The sequence below is a fragment of the Chelonoidis abingdonii genome, chromosome 21 (assembly GCF_003597395.2).
Source record: "Chelonoidis abingdonii isolate Lonesome George chromosome 21, CheloAbing_2.0, whole genome shotgun sequence".
Classification (NCBI taxonomy): domain Eukaryota; kingdom Metazoa; phylum Chordata; order Testudines; family Testudinidae; genus Chelonoidis; species Chelonoidis abingdonii.
This window is the reverse complement of record NC_133789.1, coordinates 9906326-9923813: the sequence shown is the minus strand read 5'-3', so window position 1 is coordinate 9923813 and position 17488 is coordinate 9906326. Positions and strand designations below refer to the sequence as shown.

The 17488-nt window shown below is 52.6% G+C and overlaps 1 protein-coding gene across 1 annotated transcript in view; it reads left to right on the top strand.

Annotated features, from left to right (window-relative positions):
• Positions 1-17488, top strand: part of MRC2 (mannose receptor C-type 2) — an 88642-nt gene that overhangs the window by 55191 nt on the left and 15963 nt on the right. Inside the window, exons 10-15 of the mRNA XM_032805469.2 lie at positions 4986-5101; positions 6551-6699; positions 7477-7694; positions 9895-10037; positions 11303-11405; positions 12935-13073. Of these exons, the coding sequence (XP_032661360.1) occupies positions 4986-5101; positions 6551-6699; positions 7477-7694; positions 9895-10037; positions 11303-11405; positions 12935-13073 (868 nt within the window). The remainder of the gene's footprint in view (positions 1-4985; positions 5102-6550; positions 6700-7476; positions 7695-9894; positions 10038-11302; positions 11406-12934; positions 13074-17488) is intronic.

The following is a 17488-nucleotide window of genomic DNA, read 5'->3' as shown; positions in this document are numbered from 1 at the left end:
CATAGGAATTAGATACAATGCTCCTGTTAGATATTTCTAAATTATTATCTGCAAAACACTAGTTTTCAGTTGCCTAAGTAGCCCCTAGAACCATGGTTAAAATTGCCCCCCACTCCCAAATCTGAAACGGCGTCCCTGTGGGCAGGCACAGGATTTGTCCACCCCTGCCCATGCATGGCCACACTCTCAAATATAGAAGTCAAACAACGCCTGAGGTGGAAGGAGGAGGGAAGAAAGGCTCTGGGATTTCAGCAGAAGTGTCTGAGAGGCTGTTTTGCCGGCAGTGTGGTGTTGAGGGGGATTTGCCCAGAAGTATCGCCTCGGGGCATTGAGGACACTGCAGACTTCGTCCACTCACTGGGGCCCCCTAGTACTCTCCATGTGTCTGTCCTCGCAGCCCCCTCAGTGCTGTCCTTACAGCATCCCCTCCAGTGTCCCCCATACTTCTGCCCTGATGGCTTCCTCTAGCACTGCTCTCACAGCCCCCCACCCCATGCCCTTCTGTGGGGCCTGCCCCGGGAGTGCACTTCCCCGGCAGTCATGCACTGTGAGCAGGACCCGTATCTCTGTCCCCATGTCACAGAGACAGAAAGCACTGGCTTGCTCTGGGTGACAGAACTGACAGTGGAACCCAGGCATCCTGCCCCTCAGCCCAATACGCCCACCCCAGAACCCTCCTTCCTTCTCCCAAATTCCTTCTAAACCAGATGCAGACACTCACGTCTCCTGAGCCAGCAGCTACACAATGGGGGAGGCCGCCCCTTCTCTCCAACCTGTCCCGCCCCAGCTCTTTGAGGTTGGTCTGTAGGACCAGCCTATTGACCTCGGCAGGGCAGCTAGCAGCAGCACTGCTTTGTCCTGTAAAGAAAATGTGCTGTTTTTTGCAAGTGGAAACACCATCTGCTCAAGCTATCGGACAAGTTTCTCCCAGGCCGCCCTGCCAGGTTAGCCAAAGAGCTGCTCCATACCCCTCACCCCCCTGCTGATTGATTGGTGTAAAATCCACAAGCAAGTCAGGTACTTGGGCACCATATGAGCTGGGTGATGGGGAGCAGAGAGGTATTGGGGGCTGGGTTAGAAGGGGACTGGGGCAGGGGAGAAGGGGACTTGGGTCGTGGGTTCTGGGAGGGAGGATGGAAGCACACGGAAAGAGGAGGACTGGAAGCACTAGAGGATGGAGAATGGTGCTGGAGGGGGAGGCTAGGAGCAGTGGGACAGGGTGAGCAGGCCGGAGGGTCCCAGTTGATCATCCCAGCTGAGAAGGGTGCACAGAAGTGCAAGGTAGGACCACCAGGGAGGGAGCTCAGAGCAGCTGGGCTGCAGGCAGGTGGTCCCAGCTCCCAGTGACGAAACACCTTTTCCCCCCACCTGCAGCCCACCCTGCCATGCCGGTGCTGGGGTCCTCCAGTGCCCATCCCTCCTGAGCTGCAGCCTCCCCGGCTTAGCCCCCAGTGCTGGGTCTCCTCTGAATGCTGCCGTGAAGAATTCTCATTGCTCCCAGCTGGGGCCTCTTCTGAGAAGAGCCTGCCCATCATGCTAAACTGTGCAGTGGTTTGTAATGCAGACAGGTGTGGACAAGGAATTGGACTGGGGCTGTCAAGCCCCTGCTCAGCAATAATTTAACCCAGGTCTCCATGGGTGAGAGAGACTGGTGTATTAACCTGCTGTGTCCCAGAGCCCTTTGAGAGCCAGTATCAGAGGAGTGCAGCTTGCAGTTCCCCTGGCATGTCCCCAGGGCTAGGGGGAAGGTTCTGAGGGTGACCCATGTGCCGCTCCAAAGGGTGCTGTTCTCCCTTCCTCCAGCTTTCATTTAAATGCTGTTTCTCTTGATGTTGGGGAGGGGCAGGGAACTGCCCCCATCTCCCCCTTCTGTCTTGCTGATTTCCATGCAGGCGGATCTGGAAAGTGGTAATAGTTTGTAACCCACAACTATAGACCAGCCTGGGATTAGAACCCACCGAGAAGATGCGAGTTCAACTCCTGGTGTCACAGCCAGTCTCCCGTTGCTTACACCAGGGTAAAGCAGCAGTAACTCCATGACCGTTAATGGAGATATATTGGTATCAAATCTGGGTGAGAGGACAACAGGGCTCAGTCTCACGCTCTCCACACTGGAAGTGAAAGGCGGGTGCAGGAGCCCACAGCAAGCAGTGCTCCTTGGTGGGGATTGGGAGCCAGGATTCTTGGGTTCTGTTTGTATTCCTGCCTCCCCTGGGCTTCAGTTACCCCACTGGTAAGCTGAGGCTGACGATCCTGACCCACCTTTGCCTGGAGGCCCTCGGCTGAAAGGCGCTATCGTCACTGCAGCTCTGCTCCTTACAAACAAAATCAACTCGGCTGGAGTGAAACAATAATTAACACCGGTGGTGTTGGCTCAGAAGCCATGCACGAAGAGGCACCAGGCCCCCTCTCTGCGTGACTCCAGTGTTCCCAGCTGCTCTTCCTTCTTTCTGTCTCATCTCTTGATTGTGGGCTTTCCTGGGGCAGGATCACATTCTTCCTGTTTGCCAGCCAGGGACCCCCAGCGAGCTCTAGGGTCCTTGAGAAATAATCGCCATGTTTCTTGGCGCTCAGGGCTTCATTCTGTAGCTTGAGCCGCTGTCTTCTGAGACTTTCCCTCACCTCCCAGTCCGTCTTTGCATGTTGTCTCTTCAGTCCGTTGGCTGTCTGGGGCCGGAGCTCCTCTGCCATAGGTGCCAACTTCATGGGTGCTCTGTGGCTCAAGCACCCACCAACAACAGCTTTTCGGCAGGGACGCCGATCAGCTGGCTGGCAGGAGGCACTCAGGGCAGGCAGCAAGCAGTTGGTGGGGGGGGCGAAGCAGGGGTGGGAAGAGGTGGAGACAGGGTGGGGCCTTGGGGAAGAGTTGGAGTGGGGTTGAGCACCCACCTGGAAAAATAAAATTTGGTGCCTGTGCCCTCTGCATAACTCGGGGAAAGGCACCTGTCATGCCACTGTGCAACTAGAATCCTCTGCATATTTGGCTGGATAATTATCTAGTTGCTGTGGGGGACTTTCTGCCCCAGGTTTTGCTGGAAGTCCAACAAAAAAAGAGAGTTGGAGTTTGCATAAGGCCATTGTCCCTGTCGCGTGCTGCATTCCAGCAGGAGCAAGCTCAGAACGGGCAGTGCTTGATGCAAAGGTTTCCAAGCACTTTCAGGCAAGTTCTTTGAGTAAAGCAATCTAAGAATCATAGAATGTCAGGGTTGGAAGGGACCTCAGGAGGTTCTAGTCAACCCCCTGCTCAAAGCAGGACCAATTCCCAACTAAATCATCGCAGCCCAGCCAGTGGGAGCCAGGAACTTGGGAGTTCACATCCTGGACCAGACGCTAATGCCCTCGGTGAGCCTTGGGAAGGCCCCTCCGTCGTGGTCGTTATCTCAGTTTCCCCATCTGCAAAATGTAGATGATAATTCTTACCTATCTTGCAGGGGCGTTGTAGAGGTAGGTACGGATAAGGGAACATGCCCTCCAGCCTGTTGACATCCCTCCTTGGCATATTGGACGTAACTGCGCTTCTGGTTGTGAGGATTCATTAGCTGGGTTTGCCTCTCACTTCTGTAAGGCATAAAGATAATGCGCGACTCTGTGTTCTGCCCGGCGCCCGGCTCTTTGCTGTCACCTATGGGAGATGTCGCGGTCGGGCTGGCGGCGCTGAAGTTGGTGGGAGGTGGGTTGTAGCGGTGTGCGTAGCTAGCGAAGGCAGAGACAATGGGCTTTTGCGCCCTGGACTGGAGTGCAGGGACTCGGAGTGGCTATAGGGAGGGGGATGCGGGCCCCATGGCGTGGATGAATGGCTTAGCCTGACATGACCACACATGATTTGTTAGCTTCCCTAGGGTGTGGGAGAGTGGCAGTGTGACCCAGGCCTGAGCAAGGCCAATTTCTCCAGCCGAGCCCCTCATTCCTTCTCCCCCACCCTGGCCTCAGGCTGGGCAAGGAAAACCCTCCCGGCTCTTTCTTTTGTTCAGAGTGTTTCCTTTCACTCTTCCTCTCTTTCTCTGCAGCGATCAAGCCTCCTTCCTCCCACCTCATGCAGCCGTGGCTGCCAGTGCCTTTGCCAAGCGTTTCTGGAGCTCTCTGCACAGTCCCTCCTGCCGTCTGCTCTGGCAGAGAATAGACCCTATTGTGTCCCCAAATCCAGAGAGGCTCCAGCATCAGCAAACCAGGGCTATTAAAGTGGACTGCGGTGGGACTTGGCTTTCCCGCATAAGGAGGGGATTGTATTCCCCTCCCTGAACCTCCACTCGGGGGTGGGATGTTGGCAACACAGATTTTTCTGTTACTTTGAAGCTGCTTCAGTGTTTTTTCTGCAGCCCCGACCTCTTGGACTGCAATCTTGTTAGATCTCACCAGATAAACAGGGTCAAGCCGGGTTAGCCTGTGGATGGGAGACCTCCCAAGAAAAACCCAGGAAGTGATGGTGGTGAATCAGGTCGTGGCGCTCTTCCCTCTGAAGCCATGCTGAGCCCAGTGCCCCAGGAGTTGCAGGGGGCCCTTTGCCGCTGGCTTTTGGATGAGACACAACACTAAGTAATTCTAGTTAGTTTGCATAGGGATTGCCAGACTGGATGAAACCCAGTGTCTATCATAGGCCAGTCTCCTGCCTCTAAGCATGGCCAGCATCAGCTGCTTTCAGAGGAGGATGCAAGGAACCCCCTAGTGGACTCTCATTCAATAATGCGTCTGTGGCAGAAGCTCTTTCTGGCCATCAGTGGTTTTTTGTGGCCTGAACCAAGAGGGTTTATATCCCCAGCAGATTGTTTTATTCTAGCTAGTGGATCTGCAGAGGTGGTTCTTATTCATGTGCATATCTGATCCCTTTTCTGAATCCTGCTAGGCTCCTGGCCTCAGTAACATCTTGTAGCACCGAGTTCCACTGGACAATTATGCATTGTGGGTAAAGGACGTTTGGAAAGCACATCTGCTCAGATGGTACTAAAGTCTGCAAGATGTCTTACCATCATTGTCTTCTCTTTCCCCAGGGCTGGAAATGGCACAGCCCCTCTTGCTATTGGCTAGGAGAAGACCGTGTGACCTACAGCGATGCACGGAAGATGTGCATTGACTACGGGGCCACCCTCGTCACCATCACCAATAGGTGGGTGCACTCTGGGGATTAGCTCTGCTGCCATGAGTGTTCGGCTTCCATTCCATTCCATTCCCTCTGGGACACATCCATAACCCTAGCTGAGGTCGCTGGAGTCCCATCCCCTACCCCCCGGCTTGGTGCTGAATATTTCATTAGCAGAGATGGCCTGTGGTCTGAAGAAGGGATGGGGAGGGAGTACCCTGGTTTCTATTTCTAGCTCTGCCACTGAGTGGCTGGCTGTGCAGTCTTGAAGCAAGTCACATCCCATTTTCCCCCATCTATGTAATAAGGATAATGGTACTTACCACAGGATACTCCTGGGGGAATTCTGTGCTACTGTGGATGTGAATAATTAATGAGCCCTGCAGATTTCTAATTTTTTTGCGCACAAAAAAGGGTTCTGCAGAAATGTTGCTGCAGTTCCGCCTTTTGTCATGAGAGGGTGCTGTGGTGATAGAACAAAGCTGCAGCTCAAGGCCAGCGAGGGAAGAGAGAGAGCTGCCTTCTTCTCAGAGTTTATCAGGCCAGGTCAGGAGACAGGGGCTATGAGGGGACAGACAGCATGGGGTGCTGTAGGGTGGTCAGACGGGGCAAGGGCTAAATGGGAATGGAACCAGTGCCATAGGTGAGAGGGAGGTACAGAGACACATAGGGATGGGAGTGGCTGAGTGGGGGCACAGGGGCAGATGAGACTGACTGAATGGGAGAGGCTGAGGTCAGCGAGGGTTTGCATGGGGGAAGCTCCCTAACAATCTCTTCCAAACCCCCCCTCCCCCCCCCAAAAAAACCTGTTCCGTACCTTTCCCACCCATACCCAACAACCCTCCAAGTTCACACCCAGGTTCTTTCCCAACAATTTACTTCCTTCTCCCTCACCTTCTCGGTTACCCCTGACTCCCCAAAGCCTTTGCACTGCGCAGGGGGGCGGGAAATACGTTTCTATATTGTAGTTTAAATGAATTGTTACTCAGAATTCTGTATTGATAGGCCCAGTAAAGAATCTATTTGTCAAAAAAACATTTCCTGAATTGTTCTTTGTTGTCTGTATTGTTACAGACATATTTGCTGAGAGGTATTTTGAAATAAATGACCAAAAATAATTGAAACTGGTGTGATTATATTGTGTTATTTTGACAAATAAAATATGCAGAATTTTGCAGAATTTTAAAATATTGTGCACAGAATTTTTAATTTTTTGGTGCAGAATTCCCCCAGGAGTAACAAATGGCAGAGTTAATTAGCAGGGGACACAGCAGGAAGCACCTGAGACTGTACTCCTTGCGTGACAGCTGCTGGGGATTGAACTGGGGTTCCCAAATGCTAGAAGTCTGAGTCACTACAGCTTGAGTCAAAGCGCCAGGCCCTAGGGCTCAGGGCGGGAATAGGCCTGTGTCTCAGGGCCAGAGCCACAGAGGAGGAAGATTAACTGCAGAGCATCTCACTGCTGTCCCATGTCAGGTTTGAGCAGGCGTACGTCAGCAGCCTCATCTATGGCTGGGACAGGGAGTATTTCTGGACGGCGCTGCAGGACATCAATGAGACAGGCGCTTTCCGCTGGCTGAGCGGTGACGAGGTCATGTACACCCACTGGAACCGCGATCAGCCCGGTAATGGCACAGAAGCCAGCTGGGGGGTGGGGTGGGGTGTTCGTTCCCTCCCCCAATTTCCCATAATTCTCCTCCCCCGCAAGACACATGGCAGCCTGTGTTCCCTGAGCATTGCCGTGGCAAGGAGCGCAGGGCCAGAGGCCAATGGCCAGAGGAGCAGTGGCCAGCTAATGGCGGCAGCTCTTTCTACCTCCGTATCTTCCTGGATGTGAAGGGAGTAGACCCCAAGCAGAGAGGGCAGCCATCTGGAGCAGCGCACAGTGGGGATAACAAAGAGCTGTGGGAGGGAACTGGACAAAGGAAAACGCCATAACAATCCAATCTCTTGGGCTGTGGGGCCAGCTCCCATGGCAGCCCCAATATGGGAACCAGTGAGCAGGAGACACTGGGGCGCATCCTGTAGGGGATGCTCCTGCCTGCCCCTGGCAGCTCTGATCCATTTCAACTTCCTATGGGCCCAGTTGCCCTGAGGGGGAGGGGATCGGTCCCACTCATCCCCCTTCCCCGTTGCATAACTTCTCCATTCCCCACCCATTCTACCCTCTGGAGGGTGGCACCGCTAGCCATGCCTCCCCTGCTTCTGGATGCCTCAGGGCAGCAGTGGGGTCTGTACTCATGCTGTCTACTTGGTGCCCACCCAGTGGCAGGGGGAAGGACCAGCGAAGATATCCCTAGGCAGGGGCCTGTTACATCAGGGGTAGGTGGCCAGGTTCCACACACCACTATCTAGACTCAAATCTTGTACCCCTCTCTGCCCCCTTTCCACGAGTGTTCCAGGTTACAACAAAGGCGGCTGCGTCGCCCTGGCCACGGGGAGCTCCATGGGGCTATGGGAGGTGAAGAACTGCAGCACGTTCAAGGCCAAATACATCTGCAGGCAGAACCTGGGCACCCCGGTGAACCCCGAGTTACCAGCCCCATACCCGACGCCCAGCCTCACCGGCTCATGCCCCCAGGGATGGAGCTCGGACCCCAAGCTCCGACATTGCTACAAGGTAAGAAGCAGGGACGGCTTTAGGCCAATTCCCCCGAATCGGGCCCAGCACCCAGCCAGAGCGGCAAGTCCCGCGGCCCCGCTCCTCCGGCCGGAGCGCGGGCAGACAGCTCTAAGCATGCGGCCCCGCTTCCCTGGCCAGAACGCTGCAAGCTCTGCGGCCCCCTCCCCCGGCTGGAGTGCAGCAATCCAAAGTGCTGCCGAAGACTTGGAGCGCCGCCCGGTGAGTACAAGCCCCACGAGTCGGGCCCTGCACTTGCTAAAGCCAGCGTGTCCCAGGGAAGACAGCAGGGTTCTCTGGTTTGTCTACACTGTATACTAAATCCAGGCCCTGGTTCAGGTTTGAATCCAAGCCCCACTTCCATCCACATGGAAATCAGTCTGACTCCGGTTAGTGAACACTTAGGATCGGGTCCTAGGACACTGCTAGTGGGTGGGATGGAGACCAAGCCCAGTCATTTTGCAGTGTAGACGCAGCTCAGGCTGCACATCCAAGTCAGAAACTCTGTGTAGTGCGGTGTGGATGCGTTAGCGTGGCTGTGAGACCTGGGTCCAGCAAGTGTAAGCCCCGGTTTGCGGTTCAGCATGGACACTCGAGCACAGGGCTGGAAACACTGAAAGTCCGGGTGTTAGCATGTGGTGTACACACACGTTCTGTGTCCTTGGGGTGGCTACATCCCACCCCAAAGCTGCCAGCCTAGGATTGCCAACATTCTAATTGCTGACAACCAGAACCCCTCCCTTCCTCTCCCCTCCCCCCATTCTGTCTGTCCCCTTCGAGTCCCCACCCCTTGTGTCCCTCTTCCCCCAAGGCCTTGCCCCTGCTTGCTTCAGTCTCCCCTCCCTCTTCTTTCTAGCTAGATCCTCTCCACCCTTCCCTTCCGTCATGCCCACGGTAACGGGACTTCTGGTGTCTGGTAAGTACCTCTGCCCAGACATTGCCAGGTCCCCTTTTCAACTGGACTGTTCAGTCGAAAACCGGACACCTGGCAACCCTGTGCTAACCATGACCACAGACACCACTGCAGGGAAACCAGGTGACCTTGCAAGGCTGCTGAGACAGCAGCGGTTGTAAAGAGCGAGGGAAGGGAGTGAGTGTGCACCCAGGGAAGCCAGACTGAGTCTGTCATGCACACGCCCTCCCCAGGCAGGATGCCTTCAAGCCACGGCCCAGCCCTGGAGGCGGGGTGCAGAGGCACAGCAGCCTGGCAGAAGCTCCTGGAGGTTTGCATGGGCGGGGCAGACAATGTACCTCCTGCTGCTCGGCCTAGTTCCAAGGTGAGCTGTTCCTCCCCCGTGCGCCCCTCCAGCCCTCCTGGCTGGCAAGAGGGCAGGACAGAGTTGTGCGCCTGCTCTCCCCAAATGCATTGAGGAGCCAGTGCTGCTGGAGGTGCTGGACTCCGCCAGTCCGTGGGCATCCAGAGCCCAAGCACCGGCAGTGTAGCTGGCTCCTGGGCAGGGAGTGGTGGAGAAGGCTCCTTGGGCCTTGGCCTTAGTGTGTGAGGAGCTGCACAGCAGCTAAGGGCCGGAGGGAGGGGGTAATTACATCACTCTGGGTCTGTCTCTCTGCTGCTGTCATTGTGGAGAATGGAAAGCAGGCTGCCTGTCCGAGCCAGTTTCTCATCTGCAGGACTGGATGCTGCAGGCTGGGAGGCAGCGGAGCTAGCCAAGAGGCTTTCCTAACTCTAGGTGTTTGGGATGGCAGCTCTGGAGAGCCTCCACCCCTCTCCCTTGCTCACTGCACTCTCAGCTGGAGCATTAAGCTTCTGTAACTTGCTAAATTCTGCTGCTCTTGGTACATGTTGCACAGGCCAGCCAGTGCTACAGGACAGGCCCTGTGCATCACTAGGCTGTGAATGGCACCTGCGGGCATTTGAGGCTCTTTAATGCACAGTGTGGAGCCCCCACCGGGGAGCTGGTCCCAACTGCCCGTGGATTTTTCCCACCTTTGGGAAACTTAGCCATGGAGTGGGGAGTAGTGGCAGTGCCTGGTCTGCAAAAGGTGAGAATCCACCTTGACCAGACAGGCCTCGGCCGCCCAGCCAGATGCACCTGGGGTCAGGCTGGAGCAGACTCAGCATCTCATCATGTGTAACATGCCCCAGGCGAGAGGGGTGGCAGCTTGGAAGCAGCAGAAGGGAATAGTGGGGCACTCTGGGCAGGGAGCAGAGCAGTGAGTCTGCCCCCCTCTCCCGTGCCAGGTGTTTAACTACGACAAGCTGCAGGACAAAAAGACCTGGACTCTGGCCCAGCTGTTCTGCCGTGACCTGGGGGCACAGCTGCTCAGCCTGGGCAGCTACGAGGAGGAGCATTTTGTGGCCAACACCCTGAACAAGATCTTCGGGTGAGGAGTCGGTTGTAAAGGGGGTGTAGGCATGTGCACGGATGTCGGTGCCTGTGCACGTGCTCATACACTCCTGCACCCATGTGAGGGTGGCTGTGTGTACAAGAGTCTGCATGTATTTGTGTGCATAGATGTGTGTGTATTTGTGTGCATAGATGTGTGTGTATGTGTGTGCTTGTGTGCATGATTGGCCGTGTGTATACGTGCGACTTTGTAGGCAAAGCGTGTACACTGACCTGAGTGTGAGCAGGTACGTATTGTGTGTGTAAATGTGTGGACATAGTACAGGAGACTGAAAAGACTGGAACTTTTAACTATGGGGAGGCACCTGACAAGTGTATGAAATACTGAATAGGCTCGAGTGCCCAGAGCCCATGGTGATGGACACCCCTCTACTAATATAAATTGGCAAGTAGATAGGTGAGAAATGTGTAGCTATTTACCCTTCCTTGTCGGAACAAGGAGCTGCTCTATGAAATAATAGGGAGCAAGCCGTAAAATGAGGAAACACTTTTTTTCCATAAGGGATGATTGGCACGTGGAACTCATTGCCACAATACCTCTTTGAGGCCAAGAGCTTGGCAGGACTCCAGGCATTTACCTGGATAATGAGAACACCCAGAGGTACAGAGTAAAGATTGAAACCAAGGAGTGTAAAGTTTTCTGTTACAGGGCATAAGCCAATGAGAAACTGCATCTCTAAATAATTACCCGAGGAACCCTCCCCCCTCTCCCCTGTGGCAGGGAGTGGGGAGCTCTGGGCCATAACTCAAAATGACAGAATTACTAAACCCCCATGAGCAGGTTATTCCATAATTCTCTACTAGGGGGTTCCTGTGCCTTCCGCTGAACCATCTCAGACAGGTAACTTGGACTAGCTGGGCCGTTGGTCCAATCCTGTGTGGCATTTTGTATGTCCTGTGTCCGTGTGTATCTGTGCACGTGTGCATACGTGTATGTTTTGCTGGTGCCTAGGCAGGGTGTACACTGTAGGCAAAGCATGCACACACGAGTGCCTGAAGTGGGTGTGCACGTGATTTTTTTCCACTGGTATTCCTGGGGATGGGGATAAAATCATGTTTGCAGATGCATTGTGGGATGTACCACCTGCGCTTTGCCCTTCGCACTGCGGAGCATCCAGGGGGCATTAGAACTGGCCCTGGGCGTTCTTCCTAATAGCTCCCCCTCCAGCTCCATGCTAAAGGAAGGATACAGGAAGTGTTTCCCCTTCCCACAGTTAACCAGCTCCGTGTGGTTTCTTCCAGTGAATCGGAACCAGAGATCCATGAGCAGCACTGGTTCTGGATCGGCTTGAACCGGCGGGATCCTGGAGGAGAGAGGAGCTGGAGGTGGAGCGATGGCCTTGGGGTGAGTGCAGATGCACTTTGCACAGGAACTGGTGCCAGGTCAGCAGTGCCACAAGCTGAGAGGCAAGCAGGGCAGCCACCTGCTTTGCGGGGGTGGCAAACCGGCATCCAAAGACCTCAAAGTGCTGGACACACTGACTGCAAACCATCAACGTAGATAGAGAGGAGCCACTTCACCTGTTGCTGAAATGCAGCCACCTCTGGGGTGGACAACAGCAGCTGTTCAGCAGTGCTGTGCGGTAGTTCAGGAGAGGAAGCAGCGTCTGCAGGGGGTATTTTAGGGAGGCAGAAGGTGACTGTTACCCATTTGGAATTTGGTCAGGGCACCACAGAACAGATCTGGAGCTGGTGCAAGCAGGTGTTACTCTGTTGACGTTAACGGAGGTTTGCCAGTTTGCACCCGCTGAGGATCTGATCCTCTGACTTGCATAATGAGCTATGAGCTTTTTACTAACCACATGTGGCCAGCACCTCATCTTTCCGACTCATAGACTTTAAGGTCAGAAGGGACCATTATGATCATCTAGTCTGACCTCCTGCACAAAGCAGGCCACAGAATCCTACCCATCCACTTCTATAACAAACCCCTAAGCTATGTCTGAGCTATTGAAGTCCTTAAATTGTGGACATCCCCTTGGGCACTGAAAGCTGTTTTATTGAGACAGGATAATACTGATGAGGCTGCGGGGTTGTCCCCTTGTCTCTTTGACAAAGTCCTTGGGACTCTTCCCTTCCCCCTGGATGGATAGAGAGCCACCAGAGGCGGACGGTATAGTGTCTGAAAGGATCATGGAGAGGCCATAGAGGCTCAGCTTTCCTTTTACCAAATCCAGTGGTTTTCAATCTTTATCATTTGCGGACCCCTAAAAGATTTTGAACGGGGGCGTGGACCCCTTTGGAAATCTTTGACATAATCTGTGGAACCCCAGGGGTCTGCAGGCCCCAGGTTGAAAACCAGTGGCCTAATCCTTCGTGTCTGATCCTTCTACAGGACAGTGACTGCAGCCTTGGGCTTTGAAAGAGAGAAAGACACAAGTCCCTGCTCCCACCTGACTCTGATTCCATCACAGGACAGCTACTGTGGCCACATATTAGAAAAATGGCTGGATCATTTTTTGACCCATATTAGAGATTGGGATCCCATTCCCCAATGTCCTGCATCGTGTGTCCAAAATGGATGGGAAGTACAACTGTCCTGGCCCGGAACTTTTCACATCCACTTTTGCACAGATGCGAGGTGTAAGGCAGAGGGAATAAGGCTGAGATGGGGCAAACAGTTCTTTTGCTGCTACTGGGATTAGCTGGGCACTCTGGGGGTACAGCATTGCACAGCTGGCTGGGTGCATTATGAGAGGGGTTAGCTCGCATCTGAAGCATCAAGCACTGGCTGTGCTCTGAGTCAGAATGCCATAGTGCTATCGACAGATCTAGCCTCTGATCCGTGCACCAGGAGACCAGACGATAAGGGCCAATTGTCCAGTTCCCGTGGGTGTGCAGGCTCTAACTCTGCCCATCTTTCCTGGCTCCCAGTTTTTCTACCACAACTTTGACCGCAGTAACCATGACGATGACGACATCCGTAACTGTGCAGTGCTGGACCTGGCGTCCTTGCAGTGGATGCCGATGCAGTGTGAGTCACAGCTGGACTGGATCTGCAAACTGCCCAAAGGTAACGGGGAGAGGGGCACAGGGCGGGGGCAGAGCAAGCCGGGAGAATGCAGTTTATAAACTCACGAGTGATGTGGAGAAAGTAGATAAGGAAAAGTTATTTATTTGTTCCGATAATAAAAGAACTAGTGGCCACCAAATGAAATTAATGGGCAGCAGGTTTAAAACAAATAAAAGGAAGTTGTTCTTCATGCAGCGCACAATCAACTTCTGGAACTTCTTACCTGAGGATGTTGTGAAGGCTGGGAATATAACAGCGTTTAAAAGAGAACTAGATAAATTCATGGAGGTTAAGTCCATTAATGGCTATTAGCCAGGATTGGTAAGAAATGGTGTCCCTAGCCTCTGTTTGTCAGAGGGTGGGGATGGATGGCAGGAGAGAGATCACGTGATCGTTGCCTGTTAGGGTCACTCCCTCTAGGGCACCTGGCATTGGCTACTGTCGGTAGACAGGATACAGGGCTACATGGACCATTGGTCTGAGCCGGTATGGCCATTCTTATGTTACATTCGTTCCATACGCTGATCTCGGAACACTTCAGAGACATGGGCAAATTCAGCCTCCCAGCACCCCTGTGTGGTAGGAAAAGGGTCTGATGGGATCACTGATGGAGACTCTCAGGGGCTGCTTGTTTGGAATCTGTCACCAAGGCAGTGTAGGGAGTTTTCCCTGCCTGAGATGGAGCCGCCTCTTTCTGGATGTAACCAAGGCTATGTCAGCGCTGCGAAAATAAGGGTGTTCTTAACTTGGCTTAAAGTAGCAGTGAAGAAAGGGTAACGTAGCAGCTCAGCCTCAGCTTAGACAGGAGCCTGGGGTTGAACTCATCCAGTTAACCCAGGTTGCTGTGTCTTCACTGCTGTTTTAATCCGAGTTAGTTAACACGAGTGTCTGTGTGTGTCTCTCTCTCTCAACACACACACACACACACACACACACTCACAGCATTTTGCAGTGTAGACATGCCTTAAGCTTTCCTGGCCAGAGCTGATGTCTTGCTGGGGAGCATGTATAGCTGCATTTGAGGAGGAAATGTTCTGCCTTCAGAATGCACTAGATTGAGGAGAGGGGGGGAAAAAAACCCAAACAACCCTCGCAAAACACTGCCCTACCACACACAATGAGAGCGAGGATGAGTGAGAAGATGGAACACATGACAAGTGTCAGTCACATCGCTGGAAGCACGACCAGGAGGCACTCAGAAACTCCGGGGATGGGATTGGGACAATAACCTGGGTAGAATGGAAGATCACCAAACTGCAGATGTTTCTGAAAAATTCCTGGAGGGAGGAAATCTCCACCCACCAAGGCTCCCCTGAAAGCTCTACACACACAGATGCACACACTCTTCAAATTACACACACAGACACCTCCCCCCCTTCCCCCACACTCCCCGCAGTACTGTCAACACACTGACGGGCTTAAGGAGCGGAATCTAAATATTTTCAGCAAATGCACTTAAGTTTGTTTGCCAAGCGGTTCGGGTTATTTTTATGAGAAAGTAGTTTTGTTTAAATGGGAAAACCAATGACTTCATTCCTTTGATCTGTGCATGACCATGCACAGAGGCAGGCTTGCCGGCAGGCGAGGAGTATTGTGGGAGCATTTTGTTAAAATGTTGGCTGTCCATCGCTGTAACCGTTTTTAATCACAGTAAGCCCACGTGACAGTTTGGGACAAGAAGTGAAGACAGATACTTTGTCCATTTGTATGGCTGAAATTTTCAAATTGTGAAGGAGTTTTGGACCAAATCCCTGGATAGCCGTTGAAATAAGGAGAAATTGGTTATGACTCAGTCGTTTATGGTTCCATTGAGTTTGTTGCGTAAAGCAGGGATTCAGTCTGCTGGTTTGTTTGAGAATATAGTGTAGACTCCCGAAACTTGCAGCACACAACCAGTGAGGAGAGGTTGAGTTTTCTGAAATATACATCGCACCTCAAAAAAAAAACAAACCCAAAAAGACCTGCAAGCATTCCAAAGCGTTCCAAAGTTAGGAATTTCCAGAGTTAAGGTTTCCTGTGCAACCTTAGTTCAGCCCTGTTCTGTATATGCATTATGAAACAGTCTTTAACTACATGGTCACACGCTCCGTTTTCCACAGGGCCCCGCCGTATTCAGTGCACAGGATAGTGCTCACACTGCATGAGCAGATCTTCAGTATTAATTTTTAACCTGATCATTCAGTGTGTGGCCTCAAGCTTTGTTTAACAGTAATAAAACTGTATCTCTTATCTAGCCGTCTTTCACCTACTTATCTCAGAGCGCTTTATAAAGGAGGTCAGTATTGTTATCCCCATTTTACATATGGGGAAACTGAGGCAGGGGGCAGGGCAGTAACTTGCCCAAGGTCACCTAGCCAAAGCAGTGCCAGAGCCAGGAATTGAACCCAGTCTCCTGAGTCCCAGTCCCATCCCCTGGGCTACACTGCCTCCCATCATTTTTTGCACATCGTCCAAACTCAGCTCTGAATACAGAATTGTTAATTTCCGACAGGGCTTTTCTGTGACACACAGCAGCTCTGTTTCTGAGTGATTCACAAATGTTACTGAATTTAGTATCTCAATGTCCCAGGAGATAAGGTGGTTCCCGATGGGGTCCTGAGGGACACAGAGATACTGAGGCCGGTTGTAGCAGGCATGCATATCATTATAGTAGTTGGGGTGTGGTCAGTGTCCTTATAACTATTTCCATTGTAAACCCCCCATCCCTCTGTGTTCACGCACTCGTATCGCTCTGAAATATTCACCTCCGGGGCTGGCACGGTTCAGATTTGGCTTTGGCATAAAGGTGATTTTTCTTTTTTGAGCCAAATCCCTTCCACTGTTGGAGTTACAGCAGGATGGAAAATAATCCATTTCTCCCATTGTTAATGGAAGAATCTCAGCCCTAGTGTTTTGAGACCTCTCCAGCAAAGGTAACTGAATCTTGAAATGTACCATGAGCTTAGTTGCCCTGAAGGGCTAATGTCTGAGCTTGTTAGGGAAGTTTGGGGCGTACAGAAGCTTACAGATAAATGAGATTTAAGCAATTACAAAATGTTTCTAAGCTTGATTATTATTATTTTTTTGTGATGTTTATGGAAGATGCAGTGTGTGTGTGTGTGTGTGTGTAATGGATGCCTGGAGTGTGTGTGTTGGGGTGTGTGTGCATGTGTAGATAGATTAGAAAACCTGTTCTCAATATACACGTGCACAGGCACACAACTCCTCTGCCTTTAAGGCTGAATTGTTATTTCAGGTTCCTGGTGCTGTTGTAAACCACCAGAGTGGCGCTGGAGTGGTTTATTTATATACATCCACAGAACCCCTAGAGAGCAGAAGGGACGGGTCTTGCTTGATGCACTTTTATCTCTTCAATCTTCCCAATGCTTCGTGCCCCTTCAGACCAAATAGCAAATGCAGGGGCTTCTGAGGACACTGCTGCCGGAGCAAAAACTGAAACCATGGGTTGATTTGCAGGGAGCTGGCTGGCTGGGGGGACTGAGTCTGGGGTTTGGAGTCTGGCTTGCACTCCAGGGCAGGTTGGCACTGCCCCCAAAGTCATTACCAGAAGCCTGAGAGCTCCTCAGTGGCCTGTCTTCAAAGTGTCCGGAGCCTCGGTCCAGTTGCTAAATTGATCAAATCTCCAATAGACACCAAGGGACAAACTTTCCAAAGAGCTCAGTTCACTCTTAGGCACCCAGATAAGGGCTGGATTTTTTTCCCAAGTCCTCAAACCCCAGCACCACTCCCCAGCCCCCCATGGTGAGATTTAGGGCCAGATTTTTCATAAGGCCTCATCGCGCTGGGGGCCGAGCAATTGGGAAAAGCTGGTCGCAGCTGGGAGTGCTGATTGCTTTTGAATTCTGGCCTGTGTGATTCCCAGTCAGGGTTGCAGGCAGTGGGTGTGTGAAGCTGCTGCTGCTATTGTCCATGCAATGCTTGCCCTGTGGATTCACAGGGGGGCGTCTCTCGCTAGGGACGTCTGTCCTGCACCTTTTCACCAGCTCCAAATTCATGAAATAAAAATTCCCCTTCTCCCTCCCATCACCACAGACCCCCTGCAGGTGCCAACAGCTGCTGCACTGCTCTGATAGCCCTGTGATTAGAGGTCATTATCCATACACATCCCACCCCCCTCAGGTCGTGGACAGCAGAGCCCGAGAATGTCAGCAGGCTCCAGTAGCAGGTGATCCATAATTCAGAAGCGGTATGAAAGCCAGAGGAAGCTGCTGCCAGCCAAAACCACTTGGCTTGGGAAGTTACTTTTATTTAATTGAAATCAGTCTGAGTGGATTCTTCAGACGTGGCACAGGCCTGAACGTAGAGGGGGAAAGCGTCTTCCTTGCAGAAATCTGAGCTGCTGAGGCCCACAGGCAGGAGCTGAGCTGAATTCAGGAGCATCGCTCATCCCTCCCTCATCCCCTTTCTCCTCTGTG